The sequence below is a fragment of the Anabrus simplex genome, chromosome 9, assembly GCF_040414725.1.
Source record: "Anabrus simplex isolate iqAnaSimp1 chromosome 9, ASM4041472v1, whole genome shotgun sequence".
NCBI classification, from domain to species: domain Eukaryota; kingdom Metazoa; phylum Arthropoda; class Insecta; order Orthoptera; family Tettigoniidae; genus Anabrus; species Anabrus simplex.
Window position 1 is genome coordinate 18,629,695 of NC_090273.1, and position 27,601 is coordinate 18,657,295.

General features: G+C 37.0%; 1 protein-coding gene across 1 annotated transcript in view; it reads right to left on the reverse strand.

Annotated features, from left to right (window-relative positions):
* Positions 1-27,601, reverse strand: part of LOC136881077 (PR domain zinc finger protein 10) — a 312,840-nt gene that overhangs the window by 144,180 nt on the left and 141,059 nt on the right. The window contains exons 12-14 of the mRNA XM_067153695.2: positions 17,340-17,443; positions 11,344-11,463; positions 8,126-8,271 (exon numbers count right to left, since the gene is read on the reverse strand). Of these exons, the coding sequence (XP_067009796.2) occupies positions 8,126-8,271; positions 11,344-11,463; positions 17,340-17,443 (370 nt within the window). The remainder of the gene's footprint in view (positions 1-8,125; positions 8,272-11,343; positions 11,464-17,339; positions 17,444-27,601) is intronic.

A 27,601-nucleotide genomic window follows, 5' to 3' on the forward strand; every position in this document is an offset into this window, starting at 1 on the left:
TTTTAACTTAGCTATCACAACTCTGTGACCTCCTTCGAAAGATTCACTTAGGAGGGCTGTTACGTCTACCAACATTTTCCTGTTACCTTTCTCGACCAAAATGTAATCTATCAGAGTTTTGATTTTATTATCCCAACTATATCTGTTCATCTTCTGACTGTTTTTCTTTCAAAACTATGTGTTACCAATGATCAGCTCATTTATTCTACAAAAGTCTACCAAAATATCTGCAGCCTTGTTTCTCTTCCCATATCCAAATGGACCTATACCGTAATCTCTTCATCTCCTTTTCTTTCCTGACCTACTTGGGCATTTATGTCTCCTATGATCACAACCTGTTTTTCCTGTATATGGTCTTCCAGATATTCAAGGTATTCCTCTAGATCCGTATCTGTATTTCCTGTTTGTGGAGCATACCCTTGAATTATATCTGTAACACCAGTTCCAAGGCTCAATCTGACCTTAATCAACCGACATTTATGTTTTCCACCAATTCTAGGTATTTCTTTAGGTCTTTTCTAATTATGAGACCTACACCATTTTTGGCTTCTCTTTCTCCGCTATAGTATAATGTGTATCATTTCTTTAGTTTCCTCTCACCTTTTCCTTTCCATTTGGTCTCAACGATTCCCAACAATGCTATATCTTTGTCAACCATAAAATCTACAATTTCTTCCAATTTCCCTATTAGTGTCACTACATTCATGGTCGCTATCTTGATATATTTGGTTGCTGGTCGCCCATTTCTCACATTTCTCCGACCATCACAAGAATTGCACGTCGCTTGTAGGTAATGCCCTAGCATTTTCCGAGCCACAATGATGTTATTAATTACAGTTATCAACTTCAGGACTGTATTCTGGTTGTTCCCTTCTTAGTAGCCACTTACAACATGCAGGGGGTACAGATACTGAAGGCATCCTTTCATTCCACCCACACGGGACTAGAATTCCGATAAATCGAAGGAAAGAAATAATTATCTATTCTGCAGTGTTCTGAATTTTAATTAATGTTTTTCCGTTAAAATTATTTGCCATTGCTTTGGTTACAGCCTCTCTTTAAAGTTGAGTTAAAGAAAACTCAACTTTACGTTAACCAATTTAACATCATAATTAATAGAGACTTTAAACCAAATTTCCCTTCCAACTCTATATAAGAAGCTACAGTTGCACCCTTCCAGCTAATATTAACACAGCTGCTTACCATCGAGCACTCTTCCTCACTCGTACATGCTTTAAGAAGACTGCAGACTTATCTCTTCACACAAGATTAACAACAAACTAACAACCTTAAATTTTATTATAAACCCCACTTGGAGTGAACAGAAATACTTTTCTTTGTCATTATTCTAAAGATCAAACTGTTTAAGCTCTAAGTTGATTTCTTACGCCCTCAACCTTTACAGGGCGCCTTTTAGTAGAATTAACTGTGTTCTCATAGAACTTTATAGTTGTGGCTACATACTATCAAACATTTCCCTCGCCCCTACAGCATAATTTGAGAGAGCGGCAGAAATGTCTCATCACCAGCTTTAAAATGTATTTAAACCCCACTTGGAGTAATCAGTAACATTTTTCTTCGTCATTATTCCTAAGTTTGAACTGTTTAGGCTCCAAACATATTTCTAACGCCCTCAACCAATACAGGGCGCCGTTTAACAAGATTCGACGCAGCAATTTGTGTTCTTATAGAACTAGTAATATGCAACTTGTTACCACATTTATAGGCAAGGACATTCAAAAAGTATGTAAATTACGACTGTTTATAAGGCTTTATTATAAGAATATATTAACTACTGTCATCCCTCTCACTCATCTTTTGATGCATATGCCTACATCATCCTCACTTTTATCATTTGTAATTTATCTTTAAAAAGCTACAATTTAGAACAATCAGGATCCTGATTTATTATTTCTCAGGTCTGAGATTAAGGCTGAAGATGCCCTTAAATAAAGGGCGAAACATGTCCCTATAATTTTCTTCAAAAGATTTAATTCTTAATTAAAATCACTCTTCATGTATTTAATAGGTGGAATAAAATGAACATTAATATTTCTTTTACTTTAATTGTCATTTGGCGTAAAATTCCGGCGTGAGATTTTTTCTGAAAAGTCAAATAGGTAAGTTGGACATGTGGATTTGAGTAACCGACACTGGAAAATATTCTTCCCGTTACAAGCTGACAATATGTCTTGAAGTGAAATAAAGATGTACTAATGAAAGTACAATTAATGTAAGTACATAATAATGACATACCAGCAAATATATATGCAACACAAGAAGGGCCGGGCATCAAAGGAGGGACTGCTGCAAAAATTATACTTTAGACAGTTTTTTCATTTTAGAACAACATAAGGTGCAAGCTTTCTGCCATCACCTGTTACACCGGGCGAGTTGGCCGTGCGCGTAGAGGCGCGCGGCAGTGAGCTTGCATCCGGGAGATAGTAGGTTCGAATCCCACTATCGGCAGCCCTGAAAATGGTTTTCCGTGGTTTCCCATTTTCACACCAGGCAAATGCTGGGGCTGTACCTTAATTAAGGCCACGGCCGCTTCCTTCCAACTCCTAGGCCTTTCCTATCCCATCGTCGCCATAAGACCTATCTGTGTCGGCGCGACGTAAAGCCCCTAGCAAAAAAAAAAAAAAATCACCTGTTACAGCAAGCATTGCAGTACGTCGTCGTTTTTCGCTTCCGGTAGTACGTATGATAACACTCAATGTCCCTAACTTATTGATTGTTCGACTTTGTGGCATACGAAAACTGAATGGCATCTGACCTGCGATTCCTATTTGGGAGAGCAAATATTCCTTCACTTCACGCTTCTCAATCACTTAACGATGAAAATCAATTACTTTTCAGGTGAAATCATTCGGTATTTTGTGGCATAATGTTGTTCTTCGTCGAAGAAAAGTCCATTCCTCTTCATAAAACTAATCATCAAGCCTCAGCTAACCTTCAAATCCGAGACACCAATTCCGTGCGCAGCAGATATTTCTAGTCCTTTAAAATACAGCATTGCATCCGGGAGATAGTGGGTTCGAACCTCATTGTCGGCAGCTCTGAAAATGGTTTTCCATGGTTTCCCATTTTCACACCAGGAAAATGTGTTAATATGTCAATATGTTGGCTGTACCTTAATTAAGGCAACGGCCGCTTCCTTCCCACTCCTAGGCCTTTCCTATCCTATTGTCATGCGACGGTAAAGCAAATAGCTCTAATAATATAATATAGCATTTCGTGAGTAATGGCATATCCAACGTTGCATAACAAACTCATATATTTAAGCAGATCCTTCCGTACCTTCGGAAACTTGCCGCTTTTTGGTCTGCAAAATGCTTTGGGAGACTTGTTGGTCATTTCAGTACACTTTTCAGATACCATGGTAGCGCACGTTGCATTCGGACCCTGAATACTTGTGGCCCACTGCCCTGTTCCCATATTCCTGTTCCCGTATGTTTTAGCGTAACTGATCACCACAAGTTTTGTATCATGCAGCATTACTCGAATACTTGCTCACTGTGGACTAACAAACAATTTTGAGATCACAGAAAACGCATGTTCCGAACACGAAACCCTTGTAACATACTTTTTTTTTTTTTTTTGCTTTACGTCGCACCGACACAGATATGTCTTATGGTGACGATGGGATAGGAAAGGCCTAGGAAGTGGAAGGAACCGGCCGTGGCCTTAATTAAGGTACAGCCCCGGCATTTGCCTGGTGTGAAAATGGGAAACCACGGAAAACCATCTTCAGGGCTGCCGACAGTGGGGCTCAAGCCCACTATCCCCGATTACTGGATACTGGCCGCACTTAAGCGACTGCAGCTATCGAGCTCGGTCTTGTAACATACGTTTGTACCAGAATGGAATAGAGTGTCACTATTTCTGCACTGATTCTCTCACTGAACTTGTGCAGTGGTATTTCCTACCCAATGGAAAATTTCTAAGTTCCCATGGAGGGAATTAAATACAGTAGAAGTCCGCTATAGCGAGTACGGCATATAATGAGAACTCCGTTATAACGATGACTTGTGTCCGTCCCTTCAAAATTCCTACATTAAACTGTGTATTATCCTTCAGTTACAGCGAGAACCCAATCACTGACGCATCCGTTATTACGAGCGATTATGCGCGCTCGATTTTTCCATTGCCGATATTTATGCACACAGTCATTATATGCATGCGATCGATCATCTTCGGTACCATATCATTTTCTCGCTATGCCCACCAGCGAGCTCTCTCGTCGACATTCAAAGGCAATGTCGGAGTCGATTAGTAATACCCGTCGACTGCTCTTCAGCGAGGAAAATGAAAGAGAACATATTTTCGTAATAAATGCGTAAATAGCGTGTCCGATAGCAGTTGTTAACTCGTTAAAGATAAACGCTGAATAAACGATCGCTTAATTTTAATGCTAAATACCGCAATTAAATAAGAATGAGATAGGCCTACACCTCAAGATATGGCAGAGTGCGTCATTAATTACGAGGTTGGTTTATATTTTCTCGCATCCGTTAAATTTAGGAAAGGCTATTATCATGTCATTTATAGCGAGAAGGTTGTAATTTCTCTACTTCCGCTTGAAGTATATTTTCATCATACATATAGTATAGAAAAGTTAGGATATGTGACGCTATTTGAATAATAAAACTGAAACGTTTGCCACAAAATGTGATCGATCATCTCCGGTACGGTATAGTTTTCGCGCTATGTGCATTTGCGAGTTCTCTCGTCAACATTCGAAGGCGATATTGGAGTCAATTAGTAATACCCGTCGACTGCTGTTCTCAAAAGAAAATTCGAAATGAAAGAGGATGGCACGTTTTCGTAATAAATGCGTAAATAACATGGCCGATAGCAGTTGTTACTAGTTAAAAATAAAGGCTGAAGTAGGCCTAAACGATCTCTTAATTTTAATGGTATATTGTATACTGAAATTAAGTAAGAAGATATGGCAGGGTACAGCACTGATTTCAGAGGATAGTTTATATTTTCTCGCGTCTAGTTAAATTTCGGAACGCTATTCCCATGTCAAATTTTAGCTAGGAGGTTATCATTTCTCTATATGCGTTTCAAATAGGATTTCGTGGTACATGTACGGTTAGGTTAAGTGATGCCGTTTGAAGAAGAAAAACTGAAATGTTTGCCACAGAAGCCTCTGGAGTGATACTGTATTTCTCCGCATCCAAGACAACGTTTTTTTTTCCTCTCAGAATCTCATGTGAAAAATCAAGGGTCGTTTTGTATTCGCGGCGTGACAGTAATGAACACCACTGGCAACTACCGCAATAACAACGCTGTTTCTTTTCACCCCCGCGCCCGCGCACACAAAACTCGACAATAAACGACTGTCTCTTTATCATACATCGCTAGCCGCGGCGACCGGTCGTACAGTGCTTACGTGTAACGTCACTGGATCTCGGGGAAACAGTGAAGAGAGAATGACATTCTATTATCCTCTACAAAAACGTTTCTCAAATCTGCAGAATGGCATCAAAACATGCGAGCCTTCGAATTCTTAGAAAGGCCACGGCTACTCAGTAGCAGGGTTATAACGCGCCTGCTGTACCTCTGACGCTTAGTAAAATCAAGTTTTATAGACAGCAGGAATATTTTCGTGATGGATCGTCGTATTGTAAAGAATGGAAGATAGGAAACTTAAAAGGGTCCACCTTTTCAATACAAATAAATGTTAATAGTTTATTTACAACATATATTTACACTTGGAACTAGTTTCGACGCTGTTTGGCGTCATCTTCAGCCAAAATGTGGGAAATAGGCTAGCATGTAGACATTTATATTACACAAGGTGTTACATCAGTATGATTAAATGAGATGTAAAGATGCGTGGAACAGGCATTGCCGGCAAATTTTCAACGGGTTCTCGTCGATGTTATGATGACAATTTTAATTAAGTTAATGGCTATTAAACACTCGGAAATGTATAATAATTGTGCAGCCGCAAGAAAATTCGGCATAGGCCTAACTAAAGCCAATATTCGGCATTACCGTGAAGACAAAGGTAGCTTGAAAATGCGTACTGCACAAAAAATGCATTCAGTGGCCCGCAACAAGGACGCTTTAAAGAAGTCAAAGATGAAATTGCGAGGTATGTGCACAAAAATGCATGGGCGGAATTGCCATACCGCGGCACAAAAAACTCGTTCGTTGACTTTCAAAGTCCACGATTAAGACCTATACATCGCTAGCCGCTGAAGTTGGCCGAATCTGGCAAGAAAGACGTGCGTGTAGCGGCAGCCCGTTATATCTGACGCTGAGTGAAAGTAACAGTTTTATAGTAGGCAAGAATATTTTCCTGACGGATCGTTGTATTGCAGAGGCGCGTGGAATGTGTACTGCCGGCAAATTTTCAACGAGTTTCCTTCGATATCATGATGCCAATTTTAAGTTAATGGTTATTAAACCCATTGAAATAAAGCATAATTGTACAGCCGCAAAAAATACGACATAACTAAAGCCAATGTTTGGCATCTACAGTCTAAAACTGCGTACTGTATAAGAAAGACATTCATAAGATTTTACAAAGCACTTTTTAAGCCTGATTAAATTTGTTTGAAGGAAAAAGTGGGGGTCGTCTTGGATTCGGAGAGATACCGTAATATATATTTTTTCAGAATGAAATTAAACACACACTTTCACGTAGTATCTGATTTCGGAAAACAACAAACAAGTAAGCCGCAGTGCGGATATTATCTGCGAAAACCCAAATTTTGAACAAACTAATTGCATTTCATACGGAATTTAATGAGTATCGGGATTTTCCCGACTTTTACAAGAAATCGGATATAACGACAATCCGCTATAGCGAGTAAAATTTTCGCCGTTATGAATTCTCGTTATAACGGACTTCTACTGTATTTTTCACCAAGAAAGCATGTCAAAAACAGATCAGTTGTAAGGCTTTTCAGGCGTTTGCTCTATTAACCAGCATTTCGTCTTAGGTCTGACATTAGACTCATCAGAGTGGGATGTGTCAGACCCTACCCACTGATGCTCGGGTGTATGCAGGTGAACTTATCAGAAGCCCATTATAAGAGGCACAGTCTGATAACTGCATATGGGAGATAAATCTCCACAATGGAATTATTGCCCACCTAGCAATTCCGAATGGGAAATTCTAAGTTCCCATGGAGGGAATTAGATATTTTTCACCAACAGAGCATGTCAAAAACAGATCAGTTGTAAGGCTTTTCAGGCGTTTGCTCTATTAACCAGCGTTTCGTCTTAGGTCTGACACTAGATTCATCAGAGTGGGATGTGTCAGACCCTACCCACTGATGCTGGGGTGTATGCAGGTGAACTTATCAGAAGCCCATTATAAGAGGCACAGTCTGATAACTGCACATCCCACTCTGATGAGTCTAGTGTCAGACCTAAGACGAAACGCTGGTTAATAGAGCAAACGCCTGAAAAGCCTTACAACTGATCTGTTTTTTATTTCCTACCAACTGATAACAACTTGTTGCCCAGTATTTGGAATGCCTGGTTTCACAATACGAAGGCTGCTACTTGAGTAGTTGAGATCTTTGTTTCAAAACACATCCAGAGCTGCGTGATGGATGTTCATTTTATTTTTCTCCACTTTGGACTCAAAAATATTGGGATGCGTACATTATGCAAGGGCATTAATTATGCGAGAAAATACGTATTAATTTCGGAAACATGTCTAATATAATCAGAAAGAATGCTTTCCCAAAGCTTACATGCAATGCATGTCAAACCGACTGGCCTGTAATTTTCAGCTTTATGTCTATCACCCTTTACTTTATACACAGGGGCTACTATAGCAACTTTCCATTAATCTGGTATAGCTCCTTCAGGCAAACAATAATCAAATAAGTACTTCAGATATGGCACTATATCCCAACCCATTGTCTTTAGTATATATCTTGTACTTTTGGTCAATTTTAAAAGCAGATAAGAAAAACTTACTTAGATTTTATGCATACAAAAATTCTAACGATCTCCTAAAATTAAGGCAAGTGTTATACGCAACGGGATCTTATAAATGAGTTAATTCAGTAAATGTGATCTTAACGTATCTTAAAAAGATTTCAACTAATACAACAATAAAGAATGATGATATATCACATTGAATGCTTACTTGTCTCGATTATAAATGTGTGTGAAGTGACAGCCACACACATCACATGAGAATTTTTTATCCTTTGCATGGAGCAGTAAGTGTCGTTTGAGACTGTAGTTACGTGGAAAAATTCTGTTACAAGTATGGCACTGATAGGAGCGTACCTGAAATGGAAACCAATTCAAATGTTAAAGGTCATGAAAATTACAATATATAGTGAAATCTCAATAAAACAATACTGCTAAGACAAAAAAAGTATTGTTACACAGAGGGATTTAGAAGAACAGGTTCTCATGTCAATTGGCAAACACAATAACATCTGAAAATTTAATTATATTAACTACTTGCCACATAATATCATTTAATTCTCAGTAATATGAGGTTTGAAACAACAGACAAACACAAAAAAATTCTTGCTGCATCAATTTGTTTCAATGCCACATTTTAAATGTTTTATTTTTTGTTAGTGGTTTAACATCACTCTAACACATCAAAGGATTTTAGCAATGCAAGGATGGGAAAGGGCTACGATTGGGAAGGTAGCGGCCATGGCCTTAACTAAGGTACAGCCCCAATATTTGCTTGGCATGACGTATCTTTCTATAACTACTGTTAATTTCTGCAGCAACTTATTTGTTTCCACGAATGTAAAGCCATGCTGTCAAAAACTGTACCTGTATGTATAAGAAAAGATCATTTTGAACCACCTGCACTGTATCTCCAGGACAAAATACAACTGCTACAGTTACAACAGTCATTGGAAAGTACAACAATGTGTCAAATCAAAATGTGATAACAAAGGGGCTATTGTAGCTGCCCAATAGTACTGCCATTTAAATCCTTCTGGTATGCACACTACCTAGATCTTCCTGGAATTCCATAGCTACTAAGCTGGTAGAGTTGCTCAAGAAACCCATCCTTCAGGTAAGTACACAACTATAAGGCTTGCTACGCTTACACAATAGAAAAGTTCAATCAATCACTACTGATCTGCATTTAAGGCAGTCGCCCATGTGGCAGATTCCCTATCTGTTGTTATCCTAGCCTTTTCTTAAATGATTGCAAAGAAATTGGAAATTTATTGAACATCTCCCTTGGTAAGTTATTCCAATCCCTAACTACCCTTCCTATAAATGAATATTTGTCCCAATTTGTCCTCTTGGATTCCAACTTTATCTTTCCTACTTTTAAAGACACCATTCAAACTTATTCGTCTACTGATGTCCACCCACGCCATCTCTCTCCTGACAGTTTGGAACATACCACTTAATAATACCAATATAAATGGTCCGTTATTGGACGTTATAATTTTTTTCTCTCTCTTTTTTTTTATTTGAAAAATTTATAATGTCCAATAACGGACCATTTATATTGGTATTATTAAGTGGTATGTTACTCATTCGGGACAAATATTTCAGATTCCCTATGGGAATCAACATCTACATACCCTACCACTTAGTCAAGCAGCTTGTCTCCTTTCTCCCAAGTCCTCCCAGCCCAAACTTTGCAACACTACTCCTTTGTCGGAAATTGCCCAGAACAAATCGAGCTGCTTTTCTTTGGATTTTTTCCAGTTCTTGAATCAAGTAATTCTGGTGAGAGTCCCATACACTGGAACCATACTCTAGTTGGGGCCTTACCAGAGACTTATATGCCCTCTCCTTTACATCCTTACTACAACCCCTAAATACACTCATACCACATGCAGAGATCTGTACCCTTTATTTACAATCATGTTTATGTGATTACCCCAATGAAGATCTTTCCTTATATTAATACCTAGGTATTTACAATGACCCCCAAAAAGAACTTTCACCCCATCAACGCAATTTTCATACGGAAGTAATAGATGATCCTAATTACTTTTGTGCTTCAGGTATCATAGTACCAGAAGGAAAGCATATCACTGGGGTCTGAAAAGGTCTGGAGAGATTTACTATTAATGAAAGTATCAATGAATCAAGAGGAATTTTACACTGTATCGATGGAATTTGAAGCTAACTCCAGTTGACAAAGTGTACTGTATGGCAGGAATTGCTCCTCCCGATATACGCCGGGAAGTAGCCGCAAATGCTGAAAGGAATAAAGTTTAATAAAATGAGCTACATCCATTACACAGTCAACATCTCCACTAAATACATCTCCGAAGAAAGCCACAGAAAAATTGTGGGCAGCCAAAACAAGTCTTCAAACATGGACAAAACCAGCTGAATGCTTACCAACCAACACAACTTGGACTGGATCACATAGGGATCACTGAACAGGTTAAGAACAGGTGTTGGAAAGTCTAAGGACAACCTAGTGAAAGGGGGAAAATTTGGATGTATCACCACTATGTGAATGCAGAGAGGTGCAGACTACCAAGCATATGTGTCAGTGCTCGTGTTGGCCTGATTCTTGTAGTGAGGAGGATTTGCTCAAGGTACAAGGAAATGCAGTTCCAGTTGCTCGCTTCTCGGCAAAGACTATTTAATACTATTTTGGTACACATGTGTATAAATTCCTTCTAAAGTTCTATTGTATGCTTCTGACTCGAGTGAATAAATAAAAGGAATTAATGCCCGGACCGGAATATTTTATCGGTACAGAGAGAATTCATGATGCATTGGTAATCACTGAATGGAGATTTCACTGTATTACCAATTCACATATTATAAATCAATCTACACATTCAGTTTTATTTCCTGCTACTGTTCAGGAGTGGAAAGTCAAATCACTCTGAACTTGCACCAAATGTAATGAATGACTTCCCTGTGTACAACTGTGAAAACATCTCCAAACATCCTAACCTTTCAGGATTTAATCTGTTTGTAAATATTTTCTTTTTCATGTATTTTATTTATCTTGAATTAGTTCTGACAGACTGAAAAATCTTACAGTTACAGACTATGGCTAAGTTTTAATTAATATTGTCATGTAAACAACACATCTGTCACCAGAGAACTTTTACATGACAAATGGACTTCTTCCCGCTTAAAAAAAAAATCTGGGTGTATCTACAGCTTTGAACTTCAGATCTTGGGATCTGGAGGTGAAATCTGTACCACTGATCTGCACTTGCCCAAAGTGTACATAAATATCAACAGATTACCATAGAGAAGGTTATTATCTGCTACTTTTCAAAGTGTAACATCCACAATCCGTACTACTATAAATAAGTGACCGGACATGGAAGAGGAAAATAACATCTAAAACATCCTATGCTAGTTTGAAATAACATGAGTAATTAACCATACCTCATTTTTTTCTAATCCAGGCTTGAATTTTTTAGGAGAGAAATGAAGTAATCCTCTTCTTCTATAAGAACTTCTACTTGATCTCCTTGTCCTGGATTTTTGAATATTTACATCTTCTCCCTGTAAGAAAAAGCATTCAAATCTACGATGAGCACTAAAATTAAATTTTAAGTTTCCATGGAGTACTCCATTTACTAGTCCAACAGGACAGGGCTAGGAATGGAAGGAAAGAGACCGCGACCTTAATTCTTGAACAGCCCCAGGATTTGCCTGGTGTGAAAATGGAAGACAATGGAAAAACCATCTTCAGGGATGCAAATAGTGGGGCTCTAACCCACTATCTTCTAAAAGCAAGCCCACAGCTACGTGCTCCAAGCCACGTGACTAACTCGCCCAGTAATACTGTATTGATGCTTCCACTGAGTGTAATATATGACAACGATATCCTTCACTTAGATCTATCAGTGCGACAACAATTGTTTTCTTGACAAGGAAGCATTACCCTAGAATATGATTAAAGACATATTATTAACACATTTAAAACTGACATTTTCATCATTTATGGAAAAGAATCAATCCCTGTAACTACCATCAAATTCAACAACAAATAACAATTTTCAAATGCTTGGAAAACCTAGAAAAGTAACAGCTCTTTGTATTATACGAGTGAGGGTGAGTGAGCTTGTGTTTTGGCGTGGAGTGGGAAGGAGAAGTGAAGGTAGGCGCCGACGGAGCAACAAGCAGTTATCACGAAGTGGTGAGTAACACTAGACAATTATGTAACAGCAGAAAGGATATATCAACACACTCAATTCAAAATCTGCGGTGTTCATTCAAATTCTACTTCACATTGAACATTTTCATTTTACTAACAAGTTCATTTAAGAATAACAAGACTGATGTAATGACAAACATTTGGATTTTTAGCCAATACATACTGTACTAGTGTTACTCCAGTAGTATTGGGAATACGACAATGGTGTATAATACAGGCTATTATTAGCTTTATAAAATCGTTAAATATACAATGATTGTTCAAGGACAATTATACAATTCAAGAATATTGAATCAATACAATTAGCCACATCTCATACAAAGGTTTCAAATAGATGATTAATAGATGAGTTCCGTCTATAAGTTTTTAAAAGACAATGTTAATGCCAAGATTTTACACAATTGTGTTTATGCTTAAGACATAACTTTTCATTGTCGCATGATCAGTAAAATATTGTAAGATTTGTCACTCATGCTTGTAAAGCATATTTTAGTTCAATAGAATATGTTCATGAACTTTCTAAACCTTGAGTAAATGTTAATTGGCTGACGATGCTCACTAAAAGGAGCAATTTTAACAATTTAATAAGGATGTAATTCTACATTATCTTATGATGTATTGAATAGGTGGTCTATAATATAATAATTTTGTATCACAAGTAGATCTTCAATATGGACAACAAATGCAATAAGCGGTACCTCCAAGCTGTCAGTGGAGAGATAGCATGGAATGGCATTAGTAGATGAATAAAGCTTGAGTGGAGCTTTTAAAGGTAGGATAGATAATAATAGATAGATAGATAGATAGATAATAGATAATAGATAGATAATAGGTAGATATGATAGATAATAGATAATAATAATAATAATAATAATAATAATAATAATAATAATAATAATAATAATAATGGAAAATAAATCTCAGTTAGATGCAATCTATATAGATCTGGCCAAGGCATTCGACTCAGCAGATCATGCACTTCTTCTTCATAAGCTCGCTACCAGATTTAATATCCATGGCCCCGTCTTGTCATTGATAACAAGTTTCCTCTCCAGCAGAAAACAAAGAGTGGTACTCCCTGAATCGGCCTCATCATGGTTATCTGTGTTATCAGGAGTATCTCAGGGCAGTATTCTGGGACCCCTACTCTTTGTTCTCTATATCGATGACATAATTTTTTGCACCCAAAATAGTCAGTGTTCCATCCTCTTGTACGCCGACGACCTGAAAATCCTAAGAGAAGTGTCTACGCCTGATGACTGTGACGAATTACAGACTGTTCTCAATTCGTGTGGTGACTGGTTTAAGAAATGGAATCTTTCTCCCAATTTTAAGAAGTCCAATACAATCTCCTTTTCATTGCTAAAGCAAGGAATGAACACTGCATATACCACCCACGGAAATACATTGCAATCGGCTTCTCAGGTAAGAGACCTAGGCATTATAATAGACTGTAAACTAACCTTCTCTGCTCACATTCACTCCATAAAATCCCGTGCTATGCGTACTCTAGGCATTCTTTACAGGTTTACTGAAATTAGTGATATTAACGCCTTAAAATTATACTTTGTCTCGTATGTTCTCCCCATTATTGACTTTTGTTCCCCTATTTGGTCCTCATCTGCTATCACAAACATATCTCAACTAAATAGTATTTTTAACTTTTTCACTTTCATTGTTAAGACTCGCAATCCTGTTTTTAAGAACAAAACTAAATCTGACATTATGAACTACCTGGGTATACTTGACCTGAGAAGCCGTTTACAGTTCTCTGATCTATGTTACCTTCACAAAATAATCAATGGCTACACCAAATGTAATTCTCTTCCAGCGTACTTCCCTATACACGTTCCTCCCCGCCCTACACGCAACCGGCGCACTCAACATGTGTCCCATCCGTGCCTAACTTTACAACAACGCTCTATCTTCCACCGCCTCCCTACACTTGGTAATTCACTACCCAATATCGACATATTCACACCTTTCTCATCCTTCAAACAAAAAATTAAAAGATTCCTTTGAAGTCCTCTCCAGGTTTTCACTTTCTTCCGTCCCACCAACCCTTGACCTTTCTTCTTCCTAATTTCTGAAACCGACACTTGCCAGTTACCGTTGTCATTGTTGTCACATTGTTACTGTTAAAATTGTTAATTATTGTTGTTACTTAATATTGTTGTTTATACCTTTGTTATCTTTTATACTTATTTAAACTTATTATTATTATTATTATTATTATTATTATTATTATTATTATTATTATTATTATTATTAGTGTAAAATGGCCCTCCATAGGCTGTATCTAATAAATAAATAAATAAATAAATAAATAAATAAATAAATAAATAAATAAATAAATAAATAATAACAATAATAACAATAATAATAATAATAATAATAATAATAATAATAATAATAATAATAATAATAATGTGAATATAAAGTTGAAAATCAAGAGAACAAACAGGAGCAAATACGAAAAACCTCGTCAAGACATTTCTGCAGTGTTAAGCGAGAAAACGTACTACTGAATATACAAATAAAAACTATACAACAGGGATATGGAAACATTAGACACAATTTTCTTTCGACATGACGGCATTTTACGTCGTGTATCCGTGAGTACAATGAAAAGTATATCTACCGTTTCTCAAGATGGGAGGAAAGTATTAAAAGGAGTGAAAAACACGAGAGAACAACTATGGAAAAAAAAAAAAAATCTGCTGGGTCGTATAAAATAGCAAGTGAAATGAACGGTGTGAAAAACACCAAACAACAAATATGAAAACATGCACGGGGGCCAATAAAAATATCCAAGTATTATTGCAGATCACACGTTTCCTACAACAAATGTTAGCAGGAGCCTTTTATTTTGGAGCAGTAGGTTATAAAACATTATTTTCTGGTCGCACTCTTAGACAATGAACTGGAGGTTATACTCCGCTATGTGCAACTGAGACCGAATGGCTTTGGCCGCCATTTTCTAAAACTTCGACCAAGTCGAATCATTTAAAGATAAAAATTTCGTTGTTCCGTATTGAAAGTATTAACGTTAAAAATTAAATAATTGAAAAAGAGGTTCAACCTATTCAATACATAAGAGAAAGAATGTAGTGATTACATTCTTCTCTTTTTTTTTTTTTTCCCCACCAGATTTAGAAAAAGCATTAGACTTATTTAGAGATTCAGAGTTGTGTAAGATATCAAGTAACCTAAGTAAACTTGAAATTCAAGACTTCATGTCTATTTTAAAATTAGTTCTCAACAATAATTATTTTACTTTTGACAACACCATTTATCAACACGATGGCTTGGCTATGGGCTCATCAGCTTCTGGCATTCTTGCTGAAATTTACCTCGACTTCTTAGAAAACACAAAAATTAATAATAATAATAATAATAATAATTTCTCCAACATCCTCTTTTGGGCCAGATATGTCGATGACACATTAGTAATTTTAAATGAGGAATCAACCAACGCAGCCTCTACACTTCTTCATCTCAACAACTTAGACTCTAACATTAAATTCACCCTCGAATCAGAACACAACAAAACTCTTAATTTTCTAGACCTATCACTAGACATCCTTCTTCTTTATCTTACAAAATTTTCAGAAAACCAACCCAAACAGCAACCACAATAAGACAAGATTCTTCGCACCCTCAAGCTTATAAAAGTGCTACTTATAACAGCTTAATTTTTCGTGCCCTCAATACCCCTATGTCCAAAAAAAAAATTAAATAATGAATTAAACACCATCCGCAACATTGCTAAATTCAATGGCTTTAACAACTCCTTCATAAACCGCATCATCAACAAATTCAAACACCGTCCAAAAACCACTTTATCTAAAGACATAATAAAACCAACTGCTTTTTCCACCTTCACTTTCACTCAGGATGCTTATAAAATAACTAATATTTTTAAAAAACATAATATGAAAATTTCTTTTAGAACTAACAATAGAAATCTTGATATCTTACACAACTTTAAATCTCTAAATAAGTCTAATGCTTTTTCTAAATCTGGTGTATAAAAAAAAAAAAGAATGTAATCACTACATTTCTTTCTCTTATGTATTGAATAGGTTAAACCTCTTTTTCAATTATTTAATTTTTAACAAGTCGAATCAATCAAGTCGAAACTCGAAGGTGAGAATTAAACATTCGCGACCTCTGCGCGCTTAAAGATGCAGATGCCAGTCCAATTTCTGAATGATTTTGATGTTGTCTTCATTAGAAAGGAATTTCATTTTTTCCATATCCAGGCTATCACAAGACAAATATGCACCACGCTAGTCAATTTCACACGATTAGGTTCCTTATGTTCCTAATCCAGATATAAGCTACCGCACCACACAAAAATACTTCACTGTACCACTCAACACAAATTAAATTTCTAACTTCTGAATGGAATACAAGCACAAATATACTCTCTTTTTTCGTAAGCACGCAACTGTGGTAACGGCTCTTACTAAGTTGGAAATCACATTTGTTTCATAAGGGATGACAAATAACATTTTCAGGGCTAGGAAAAATGTGATCGTACTATGCGGTAATAGCAAAAATTCATGACGTGATAAGTGAGGTATTTTTATATAGATTTAATACGATGAGATTTGGGACTTTGAATTTACGACGTGCTAAGCAAGAAAACGTGTTAATGAGGAATGCACAAGCGAGGTTTACAGTATTCATTCATAGGGAGAAGAATTATGGATTGGAATAATTCATCAAGGAAAACGTTCAATAAATTTCCAAGTTCTATGAAATCATTTAAGAAAAGACTAAGTAAACTAATAGGGAATCTGCCAACTGGGCAACAGCCCTAAATGTAGATCAGTGATGATGTACATTACTATATTATTATTATTATTATTATTATTATTATTATTATTATTATTATTATTATGTAAAATAATGATCATGAAAAAACAGGACTGGAACCACTAAGCTGCTGATTAATCACATTTTCAGGTGCATACATACCACAGTTTTGAAAAATGGGGTAGAGGCATAAAGCTTCTTGGGTCCATGGGCGCTGCATAGTAAAATTCGGCCCCGATTGTAAGATAGTAGCGATGTTCTTTTAATTCCATAGAAAAGAAATAATAAATAGTCCAAAATACGTACAGTACTGACTTTACTGATTGTTAATTACAGCTTACATTATGGGATTAATTATCTTAGTTGTATATATGTGATTTAATGATTATCAACTTACCCTTTCTGTTTCATGTACATTCAAATGTTTTTGAAGCTCATCAGAATTTACAAACTTCTCATTACACTCAAAGCAAGGCCAGCTGTTCTGAAGATCTTCTAAATCTAGAAACAAAAAAAAACAAAAATTACTATTATCTTTTAACAAATAAAGTATGGCATTAGAACATGTCCTTGAAATAATGAAGTTCAAAATAACAAGAGTTCCTAAGGTTTTTTATAAATAATGTTAACAATTTTATGTACCTTTTCAATAATATTCTTCAACTTAGGAAAACGGATCAAGAACAATAGAATCTGGAGGATATCACCTTTACAAAGGCCCTCCAGGAAAAAGAGTACTGAAGAATGTTCCAAATTGGAATGGGATTCCTAGTCCGTAACAGTATAATGGACTCGATCAAGGATTTCTCGTCAACTTCTCCAAGAATGGCAAAGTTAGTGGAATAAAACTAATACTCTGATAAATGTCTATGGCCCAACAAACGACAAAAATGCCAATGAAAAAGAAGAAAGAGCAAGAAAAACTTTCGTTGTCTTTCCTTTTTCACCTGTCCAGCGAGTCAGACGTACTTCAGGATCCTTCCACCCGGGATGGGCTGCCTTAGGGTAAGCGCTGTTTGTTTCTTTTGCACCTTAATTTAAATTCAATGTTTCTTCCTTTTCTTTTCACACAGGAGTTTACCTCGCATCGCCCAGACTCGTCACTCAATGATTAAGATGCCTTAGCTTTTTAGCTAGGGCTGCCTGTTTAATTTTGGAGGCACTCCCCTTTCTTTTAATTGTGTAAACTGTAAAAATTAAATTATTAATTGTTTGCCCCTCCGGGGTGGCCTCCAGTAACTCCGCATCTCTCGTTGCACACTAGTTTTTCCTCTGCTACGCACCAGAAGTGTTTTTGGTGTGGAAGCAAGTTGAACTGGCCTCTGCATCAAGTTTAAGTATTTCTGATTTCCCCCTTGTTTCCTCTTTATGGCGCGATTGCCTGAAAACGCCGTTAACTTTCACTTTGATATTGAATTTCTCATATCGTGTTTCCTTATTACCCTTAATTGTTGTATTTTTGGCAGTTTGCGTTATGTTAGTGTATATCTTTAACTTAGCCTCTTGATTTTAAGGTATAGCCCTTAGCACATTGCATCTGATTTGTTGTTTTTCAGACATTGTAACCTGATTTTGTATTGATGAAATTTATTCGAATTTTATTTTGTGCAACATTTATGTTGGGAAAATAATATCATAGATCAAGGGATAACCGTTGGTTTTTCTGAAAGTCTGCAACCCACGCATTCGCATGGCCCTGGTAAGGTTTCCCACACCCGTTCCACATCCGCTATTATTGCTGTCACATTGTCCAACCTGATTTTCATTTGTTTTTTTCTTGATGCAATTTCTGCTGGTGTTTGTTTTGACTTACAGCTGTCTAAGGTACATGTGATTTAAGCATTATTATTATTATTAGAACCTCCATGGCTCAGACAGCAGTGCGTCGGCCTCTTACCGCTGGATACCGTGGTTCAAATCCCGGTCACTCCATGTGGGATTTGTGCTGGACAAAGCGGAGGCAGGACAGGTTTTTCTCCGGGTACTCCGGTTTTCCCTGTCATCTTTCATACCAGCAACACTCTCCATTCTCATTTCATAGCATCTATCACTCATTAATAAATCACTTTGGGAGCGGCGACCCCATCGTACTAATAGCCTATATCTGCTTCATTCATTCCATCCCTGACCCGGTCAATGACTGGAAAACAGGTTGTAGGTTTTCATTTTCATTTTTCATTCATATTATTGTTATTATTATTATTATTATTATTATTATTATTATTATTTCTTTATTATGTGTCATGTAGCCAGTTACTGCTTACGAATTGAACTGGAGGCCGGTTACATATTGTTAGCTGAGCGAGCGTGGTTGCAGACAAAAGAAAAGTGATCGGTGAATGGCGTACCTAACCTAAAAGAGGCTTAATGTCTAAAATTCGTAAATCACCTTGAAATTTAGTTTCTGCCTGTCAGGATGGCTCGTGCTGTTCCTAACCCCTTTCATTTGAGAAAAGAAGAATTAATTTACAAACTTCGCATTCGTAAATTGAATTCTACAGGCAATGTCAGAGATGACACAAGCCTATTGAAACAGTCCCTGAATTTACTGGTAACCATTCCTCAGTTAACTACGGACGAATTGCGTGAGTCTTTGGATGTGATTAAAGATAAAATGTCTGAATTTAATGCCGTTCTTGTGGCGGGAGATAAAACTCCACAATGGAGTATGCAGTTATCAGACTGTGCCACATAAGAGGCTTCTGATAAGTTCACCTGCATACACCCCAGCATCAGTGGGTAGGGTCTGACACATCCCACTCTGACGAGTCTAGTGTCAGACCTAAGACGAAATGCTGGTTAATAGAGCAAACGCCTGAAAAGCCATACATCCAATTTTTGATCTGATTTTTGATATGCTCTATTGGTGGAAAAATATCTAATTCCCTTCATGGGAATTTAGTATTACCATTTGAAATTGCTAGGTGGGCATTAATTCCATTGTGGAGTTTTATCTCCCGTATGCAGTTATCAGACTGTGCCACATAAGAGGCTTCTGATAAGTTCACCTGCATACACCCCAGCATCAGTGGGTAGGGTCTGACACATCCCACTCTGACGAGTCTAGTGTCAGACCTAAGACGAAATGCTGGTTAATAGAGCAAACGCCTGAAAAGCCATACATCCAATTTTTGATCTGATTTAAGATGGGAAAAGGCGAACATCTTGGTGGAATGATGAAGTGAGAGCAGCCTGTAAACAAAAAAAAAAGGTTAACCAGAAATGGCTCCAAACAAGGGCCGAGGCAGACAGGGATTTGTATGTAGATGAAAGAAACAGAGCGAAACAAATAGTTGTTGAATCCAAAAAGAAGTCATGGAAAGGCTAGGTCAAGCAGCAGGGAAACCTTTCTGGACAGTAATAAAGAATCTTAGGAAGGGAGGGAAAAAGGAAATGAACAGTGTTTTGAGTAATTCAGGTGAACTCATAATAGATCCCAGGGAATCACTGGAGAGGCGGAGGGAATATTTTGAACATCTTCTCAATGTAAAAGGAAATCATCCTGGTGGTGTTGCAAACAGCCAAGCTCATGGGGAGGAGGAAAATGATGTTGGTGAAATTATGCTTGAGGAAGTGGAAAGGATGGTAAATAAACTCCATTGTCATAAGGCAGCAGGAATAGATGAAATTAGAACTGAAATGGTGAAGTATAGTGGGAAGGCAGGGATGAAATGGCTTCATAGAGTAGTAAATTTAGCGTGGAGTGTTGGTAAGGTACCTTCAGAATGGACAAAAGCAGTAATTGCACCTATCTATAAGCAAGGGAACAAGAAGGATTGCAACAACTATTGAGGTATCTCATTGATTAGTATACCAGGCAAAGTATTCACTGGCATCTTGGAAGGGAGTGTGCGATCAGTCGTTGAGAGGAAGTTGGATGAAAACCAGTGTGGTTTCAGACCACAGAGAGGCTGTCAGGATCAGATTTTCAGTATGCACCAGGTAACTGAAAAATGCTACGAGAGGAATAGGCAGTTGTGTTTATGTTTCGTAGATCTAGAGAAAGCATATGACAAGGTACCGACGGAAAAGAAGTTCCCTATACTGCGGGACTATGGAATTAAAGGTAAATTATTAAAATCAATCGAAGGCATTTATGTTGACAATTGGGCTTCAGTGAGAATTGATGGTAGAATGAGTTCTTGGTTCAGGGTACTTACAGGGGTTAGACAAGGCTGTAATCTTTCACCTTTGGTGTTCGTAGTTTACATGGATCATCTGCTGAAAGTTATAAAATGGCAGGGAAGAATTCAGTTAGGTGGATATGTAATAAGCAGTTTGGCCTATGCTGACGACTTGGTCTTAATGGCAGACTGTGCCGAAAGCCTGCAGTCTAATATCTTGGAACTTGAAAATAGGTGCAATGAGTATGGTATAAAAATTAGCCTCTCGAAGACTAAATTGATGTCAGTAGGTAAGAAATTCAACAGAATTGAATGTCAGATTGGTGATACAAAGCTAGAACAGGTCGATAATTTCAAGTATTTAGGTTGTGTGAGTTTGTGAGATTGAATCTAGGTGTAGTAAAGCTAATGCAGTGAGCTCGTAGTTGCGATCAGCAGTATTCTGTAACAAGGAAGTCAGCTCCCAGATGAAACTATCTTTACATCGGTCTGTTTTCAGACCAACTTAGCTTTACGGGAGTGAAAGCTGGGTGGACTCAGGATATCTTATTCATAAGTTAGAAGTAACAGACATGAAAGTAGCAAGAATGTTTGCTGGTACAAACAGGTGGGAACAATGGCAGTAGGGTACTAGGAATGAGGAGATAAAGGGTAATTTAGGAATGAACTCGATGGATGTAGCTGTACGCATAAGCCAGCTTCGGTGGTAGGGTCATGTGGGGCGAATGGAGGAGGATAGGTTACCTCGGAGAATAATGGACTCTGCTCTAGGAGGGTAAGAGAAGTAGAGGGAGACCAAGACGACGAAGGTTAGACTCGGTTTCTAATGATTTAAAGATTAGAACTAAATGAGGCCACAACACTAGTTGCAAATCGAGAATTGTGGCAACGTTTAGTAAATTCTGAGGCTTGCAGACTGAATGCTGAAAGGCATAACAGTCTATAATGATAATGTATGTATGTTATTATTATTATTTACTATTATTGAAAATTTGTAATATTGTGTTTTCATTACCATTGGGTGATATTTTGTAACATTGAAAATGGTAAAGGGTTGTTTTCATATGTGTTGAGTGATCATTTGTAATACTGTGAAATGTCTAGTCTAGAAAAATGGTCTACGTCATTAATATTCTGAAACATCGTTTCTAGAAAAGACGTCCTACATCTTTAAGAGTTACATAAAAGGAAGATTCTCGACAAGTATTTGCGCTTGAGAAAAATTACAGCAGTTTTGATTGGTGAGTCTGGGTGGTGGGAGTTGAGCTTCTGTGTTCTGAATTGGTTACCTGGTGATCACACCGGAGCCAGCTTCGCCCTCCTTGAGAGAGAGAGAAAAACTTTGTTGTCTTTCCTTTCTCACCTGTCCAGCCAGTCAGACGTACTTCGGTATCCTCCCGCCCGGGATGGGCTGCCTTCGGGTAAGCGCTATTTGTTTCTTTTGCACCTTAATTTAAATTCAATGTTTTTTTCCTTTTCTTTTCACATGGGAGTTTACACCGCATCACCCAGACTTGTCACTCAATTATTAAGGGTGCCTTAGCTTTTCAGCTAGGGCTGCCTGTTTGATTTTGGAGGCACTCCCCTTTCTTTTAATTGTGTAAACTGTAAAAATTAAATTATTAATTGTTTTTCCCTCCGGGGTGGCCTCTAGTAACTCCGTGTCTCTCGCTGCACACTAGTTTTTCCTCTGCTCCGCACCAGAAGTGTTTTTGGTGTGGAAGCAAGTTGAACTGGCCTCTGCATCAAGTTTAAGTATTTCTGATTTCCCCCTTGTTTCCTTCTTGTGGCGCGATTGTCTGAAAAAGCCGTTAACTTTCACTTGATATTGTATTTCTCATATCATGTGTTTCCTTATTACCCTTAATTGTTGTATTTTTGCAGTTTGTGTTATGTTAGTGTATACCTTTAACTTAGCCTCTTGATTTTAAGGAATAGCCCTTAGCACATTGCATCTGATTTGTTGTTTTTCAGATATTGTAACTTGATTTTATATTGATGAAATTTATTGGAATTTTATTTTGGTGTAACATTTATGTTGGGAAAATAATATCATAGATCAAGGGGTCACAATTGTCATTTCTTAAAGTCCGCAACCCACGTATCGCCATGGCCCCGGTATGGTTTCCCACACCCGTTCCAGATCCGTTATTGTTGTTGTCACGTAGTCCAACCATTTTCATTTGTTTTTTTCTTGACGCAGTTTCTGTTGGTGTTTGTTTTGACTTACAGCTGTCTAAGGTACATGTGATTTAAGCATTATTATTATTATTATTATTATCATTATTATTTCTTTATTATGTGTCACGTAGCCAGTTACTGGTTACGTATTGAACTGGAGGCCGGTTACAAATTTTATTGGAATCACTCTTAAGAATACTAAGTCAAAGGTCAACTTTAGATGTGAATTGCCCGAGTCATTTGAAATCCACACTGGACTTCGACAGGGAGATGGACTCTTGCCATTATTGTTTAACTGTGCCCTGGAGAAAGTCATGCGAGAATGGGTGAAGCAATGTCATTGATAACATAAAGGCAGGCAGAAATATTAAACTTAATTGCCTAGCATTCGCAGACGATCTTGCATTACTAGCAAGTAGTGTGGAAGAAGCTAAATTTCAAATTGAAGAATTCAAGAAAATGCTGCAAAAATCGGGCTGCAAATCTCGTTTGAAAAGACTGAAATGATGCCAACCTTCAGAACTGAAATTCCAGACATTCACCTAGACAATGACAAACAAATTAAGATTGTGAATAAGTTCAAATATCTTGGAGAAATTATAACCTGCAACACAAAAGAGAAATCATCAATCGACAGCAGTAGATCTAAACCGAAAACAGCACAGCGAACTAATGGCTAACTTATTTAAAAAAACTCTTTCCATGAACACTAAATTTCAACATTACAATACAGTTGTAAAACCCGAAGCAACTTATGCTAGTGAAATGCTCTTCAAGTTGAACACTAAATCAACAATGAATAAATTGAAGAAAGTAAATAGAAGAATCAACAGGACAATAAGAAACACCAAGTTGATGGCCAATGGAGATTAATACCTAATGAAGTGGTATATCGTGAAAGCAAATCAATAACAGATACAATGCGGAAAAGGAGAATTGCCTATTTTTTAATTTTTTATTTTTCATATATTCAAACTGCCAGAAACCCGACTAGTAAGGCAGTTATTTACTTACTTCTGGAATAACAAAACAAAGGACACTTTGTTCACAAAGATCATAAATGATTTAGAAGAATTAAATTTATCAATGCTCCAAATTGAAAGCAGAGATGAAAAGAAAATTCTAAGAAATAAACACTTGCGATTCAAACTCATAGCATTTGAACGAAGGAACAACACCATGACTGACAACCAAAGGGCAGCCAGATCCGAGAGAATGAAGTAGTTTTGGGAGCGGAAGAAGAAGCTGACTCCTCTTCTTTTATGACCACATATGATCACTTTAGTCAGTCCATCGTTCAGGTCTCTTTGAAGGGATTGTTCGGGCTTTGAGGTCCTCCCAGTACTTCTTCAGACGCTCTGATCTTTGTGTTCTTTCCTCAGTTCAAAATATGTATGTTGTTGTTTTGTTTTGTGTAAGGGTAAAGCGGAGGTTTGTATTCTTGAGTTTGGTATAAAATTTTACCTTATTTGTGGTGTCTTCTGTTGTAAGTCCTATTTCCTTCAGATCCTCTCTTACTTCTCTGATCCATTTACATCCTGTTGTAGTATTTTTGAGACAAGATTGTGTTGTACTAGTTGTTTCAGAAGTCTCGAATCCTGCATCCCCACGATATGTCCAAAGAATCCCAGTCTCCTCTTATGCATAATAAGTGTAATGGGTTCTAGCTCTTTGAATATGACTTTGTTAGGTACTATCCGCCACAGTCCATCTTTCTGGTATTTTTTGTTGATGCAAGTTCTTCCAATCCTCCTTTCAATTTTCTGAAGTCTGACAGTGATTGTTTATTCAGAAGAAAAAGTGTTTCTGCTGCATATGTAGCTTCCAGTTTTATAACTGTGCTGTAGTGTTTTATTTTTGCATCTATTGATAGACATTCTTTTTTTGTAGATATCCCATGTTAATTTTTGTGCTTTAGCTAATCTATTTGTTCTTGTTTGGACTGAGATATTTTCATTTAGGTTATGTGTTACTACTTCTCCAAGATATTTAAATTGAGTTACTATTTTGATTTCATTACCATTTATGGTAACTTGTTTTAGCTGTGTTGGTTTTTGGAGCATAATTTCTGTTTTTTCAAATTATATTTTGAGGCCAATTTTATTTGCAATGTTTTGAAGTTCTGATATCTGGGTTTTTGCTTCTTTTATGTCCACTGCAAGTAATGCTAAATCGTCGGCGAAACCAAGGCAATTTGTTTTGATTTCTTGGCCAATCTTTATTTTTTGAGGGACATTTCCTAAACCATTCCCTCATTAACATTTCTAGAGCACAATTAAATAATAGTGGTAAGAGCTCATCTCCCTGCCGTAGTCCAGTTTGAATTTCAAATGACTCTTGATGTTTCACCCCTAAACTTCACTTTTGGTTTGGTGTCAGTGAGAATCAATTTTATCATGTTTATTAATTTGGGGTGTAGTCCAAGGTGTCTTAAAATTTTAAACAGAGATTCTCTATGGATGCTATCGTAAGCTTGAAATCTAAAAATCCACAAAGCTGACTCTATTTAACACTATTAGACTTTAATTTATATGTCTGATTAAAGAACTCCAAACTTATGTCATCATAGGTTATTCTGCCATCTGGCAGGTCCAATCATGGCTGTGACATCCATATCTCTTGATCTTGTGCCCTTTTCTTCGCTTCTGCATAATCTTCCTTTCTTTTTCGAATGCTGTCTAATAACTGATATCGTCTCCTTCCCCTTCCTCATTTTCCTTTTATCTTCCCACTTTCTTGAGAACTTCCTAATTTGATATTTTATCTTCCCACTTTACTCCTTCAATTCTTCACCAAATCCACATCTCAAAAGCCTCTATTCTTCTCTGTTCTTCCTTCCTTAATGTCCATGTTTCAGCGCCATATAGAGCTATACTCCATACGTAACAGTTTGCAAGTCTCTTCCTCAGATCTTTCTCTAGCGGGCCACAAAACGGTATTTTCTTCTTGTTAAAGCTTCCTTGGCTAAGGCAATTCGAGCTTTTATGTCTGTTATAGAGTGAAGGTCTTCTGTCACAATACTTCCAAGATACTTAAACTTATTCACCTGTTTAATAATCTCTCCCCTTATCCTGATTGTCACTTTTTCACCTTTACCTCCAAGTATCATGAATTTGGTTCAGTTTTTTTTTAATGCTCATTCCATACTCGTCACACTTTTTGTTTAATTCTCTCAGCATTTGTGGAGGTCCTTCACATTTTCAGCTATTACTGCCATATCATTAGCAAATCTTATACATTCAATTCTCTTACCTCCAACGTTGACACCTTTTTTACCATCCAAGCATTCACAAATAATTTTCTCCAAGTAATTATTAAAGTTGGTGATAAGCAGCAACCCTGTCTAACACCTTTCCCCAATCTGATTTCTTCTGATAATTCTCCTCTTATTCTCACTCTTGCTGTTTGGTTGTATTACAATTCCTTGATCAGTCTTCTCTCTCTCTCCATTCCACTCCACGTTTTTTAAGTACCTCCAAGAGCTTACCCCACCTCGCTTTGTCAAATGCCTTCTCTAAGTCTACAAAGACTGTGTATACTTTTCTATTCTTCTCTATGTACCTTTCTCCTATGACTTTCAATAAATCAATGGCATCCCTTGTGCCTACTCCATGCCTAAATCCATATTATTCTTCACCAATATAATTCTCCATTCATCTGTAAATACTTCCATTTATTGTTCTTAATAGTATTTTAGCTGCATGAGAAATTAAACTTAGTGTCCTGTGTTCTTCACATTTCTTACTATTTTTCCTTTTTTCTATTGGTATTATTATATTTTCCAGAAAATCTTTTGGCTATTTCCCTTTTAAGTGTATTTCTTGACAAAGTTTTACAAATATATCCTTTCCTTTCCCCTACAGTACTCTGAGTAGTTCAACTGGTATTTCATCTACACCAACTGCCTTACCATTCTGCATTTCCCTAATAGTTGCCTCTATTTCCTCTTCTAATATACTGAAACCAATCTGATCTTCATTTATTTAATTTTCCTTTTCTAGATTTATACAACTCTCATCTGATTTGCTGTTCCAATCATATAACCCCAATCATATAACCATTCTATGTACTCTCTCCATCATTCCTTAACTTTTTCAGGCTCACTTACTAACTGTCCATCCAATGTTTTAATCTCAGTGTTTCCACTTCCATTCCTTTAATCCTAAAATGTTAAATCCATAGCTTCTTTGTACCGCACCCTGGTGGGGGTGCTAGAGGCGTCATTCAATTGTAATTAATTATTGAGAAATATATATTTCATTTTCAGAAGCAAGAATATCTTACTTTATATATTGTAAGTATGGGCCAGTTCGAATGGTATGGTGAAACCTAGCACAGACTGATGTTTCCTCTA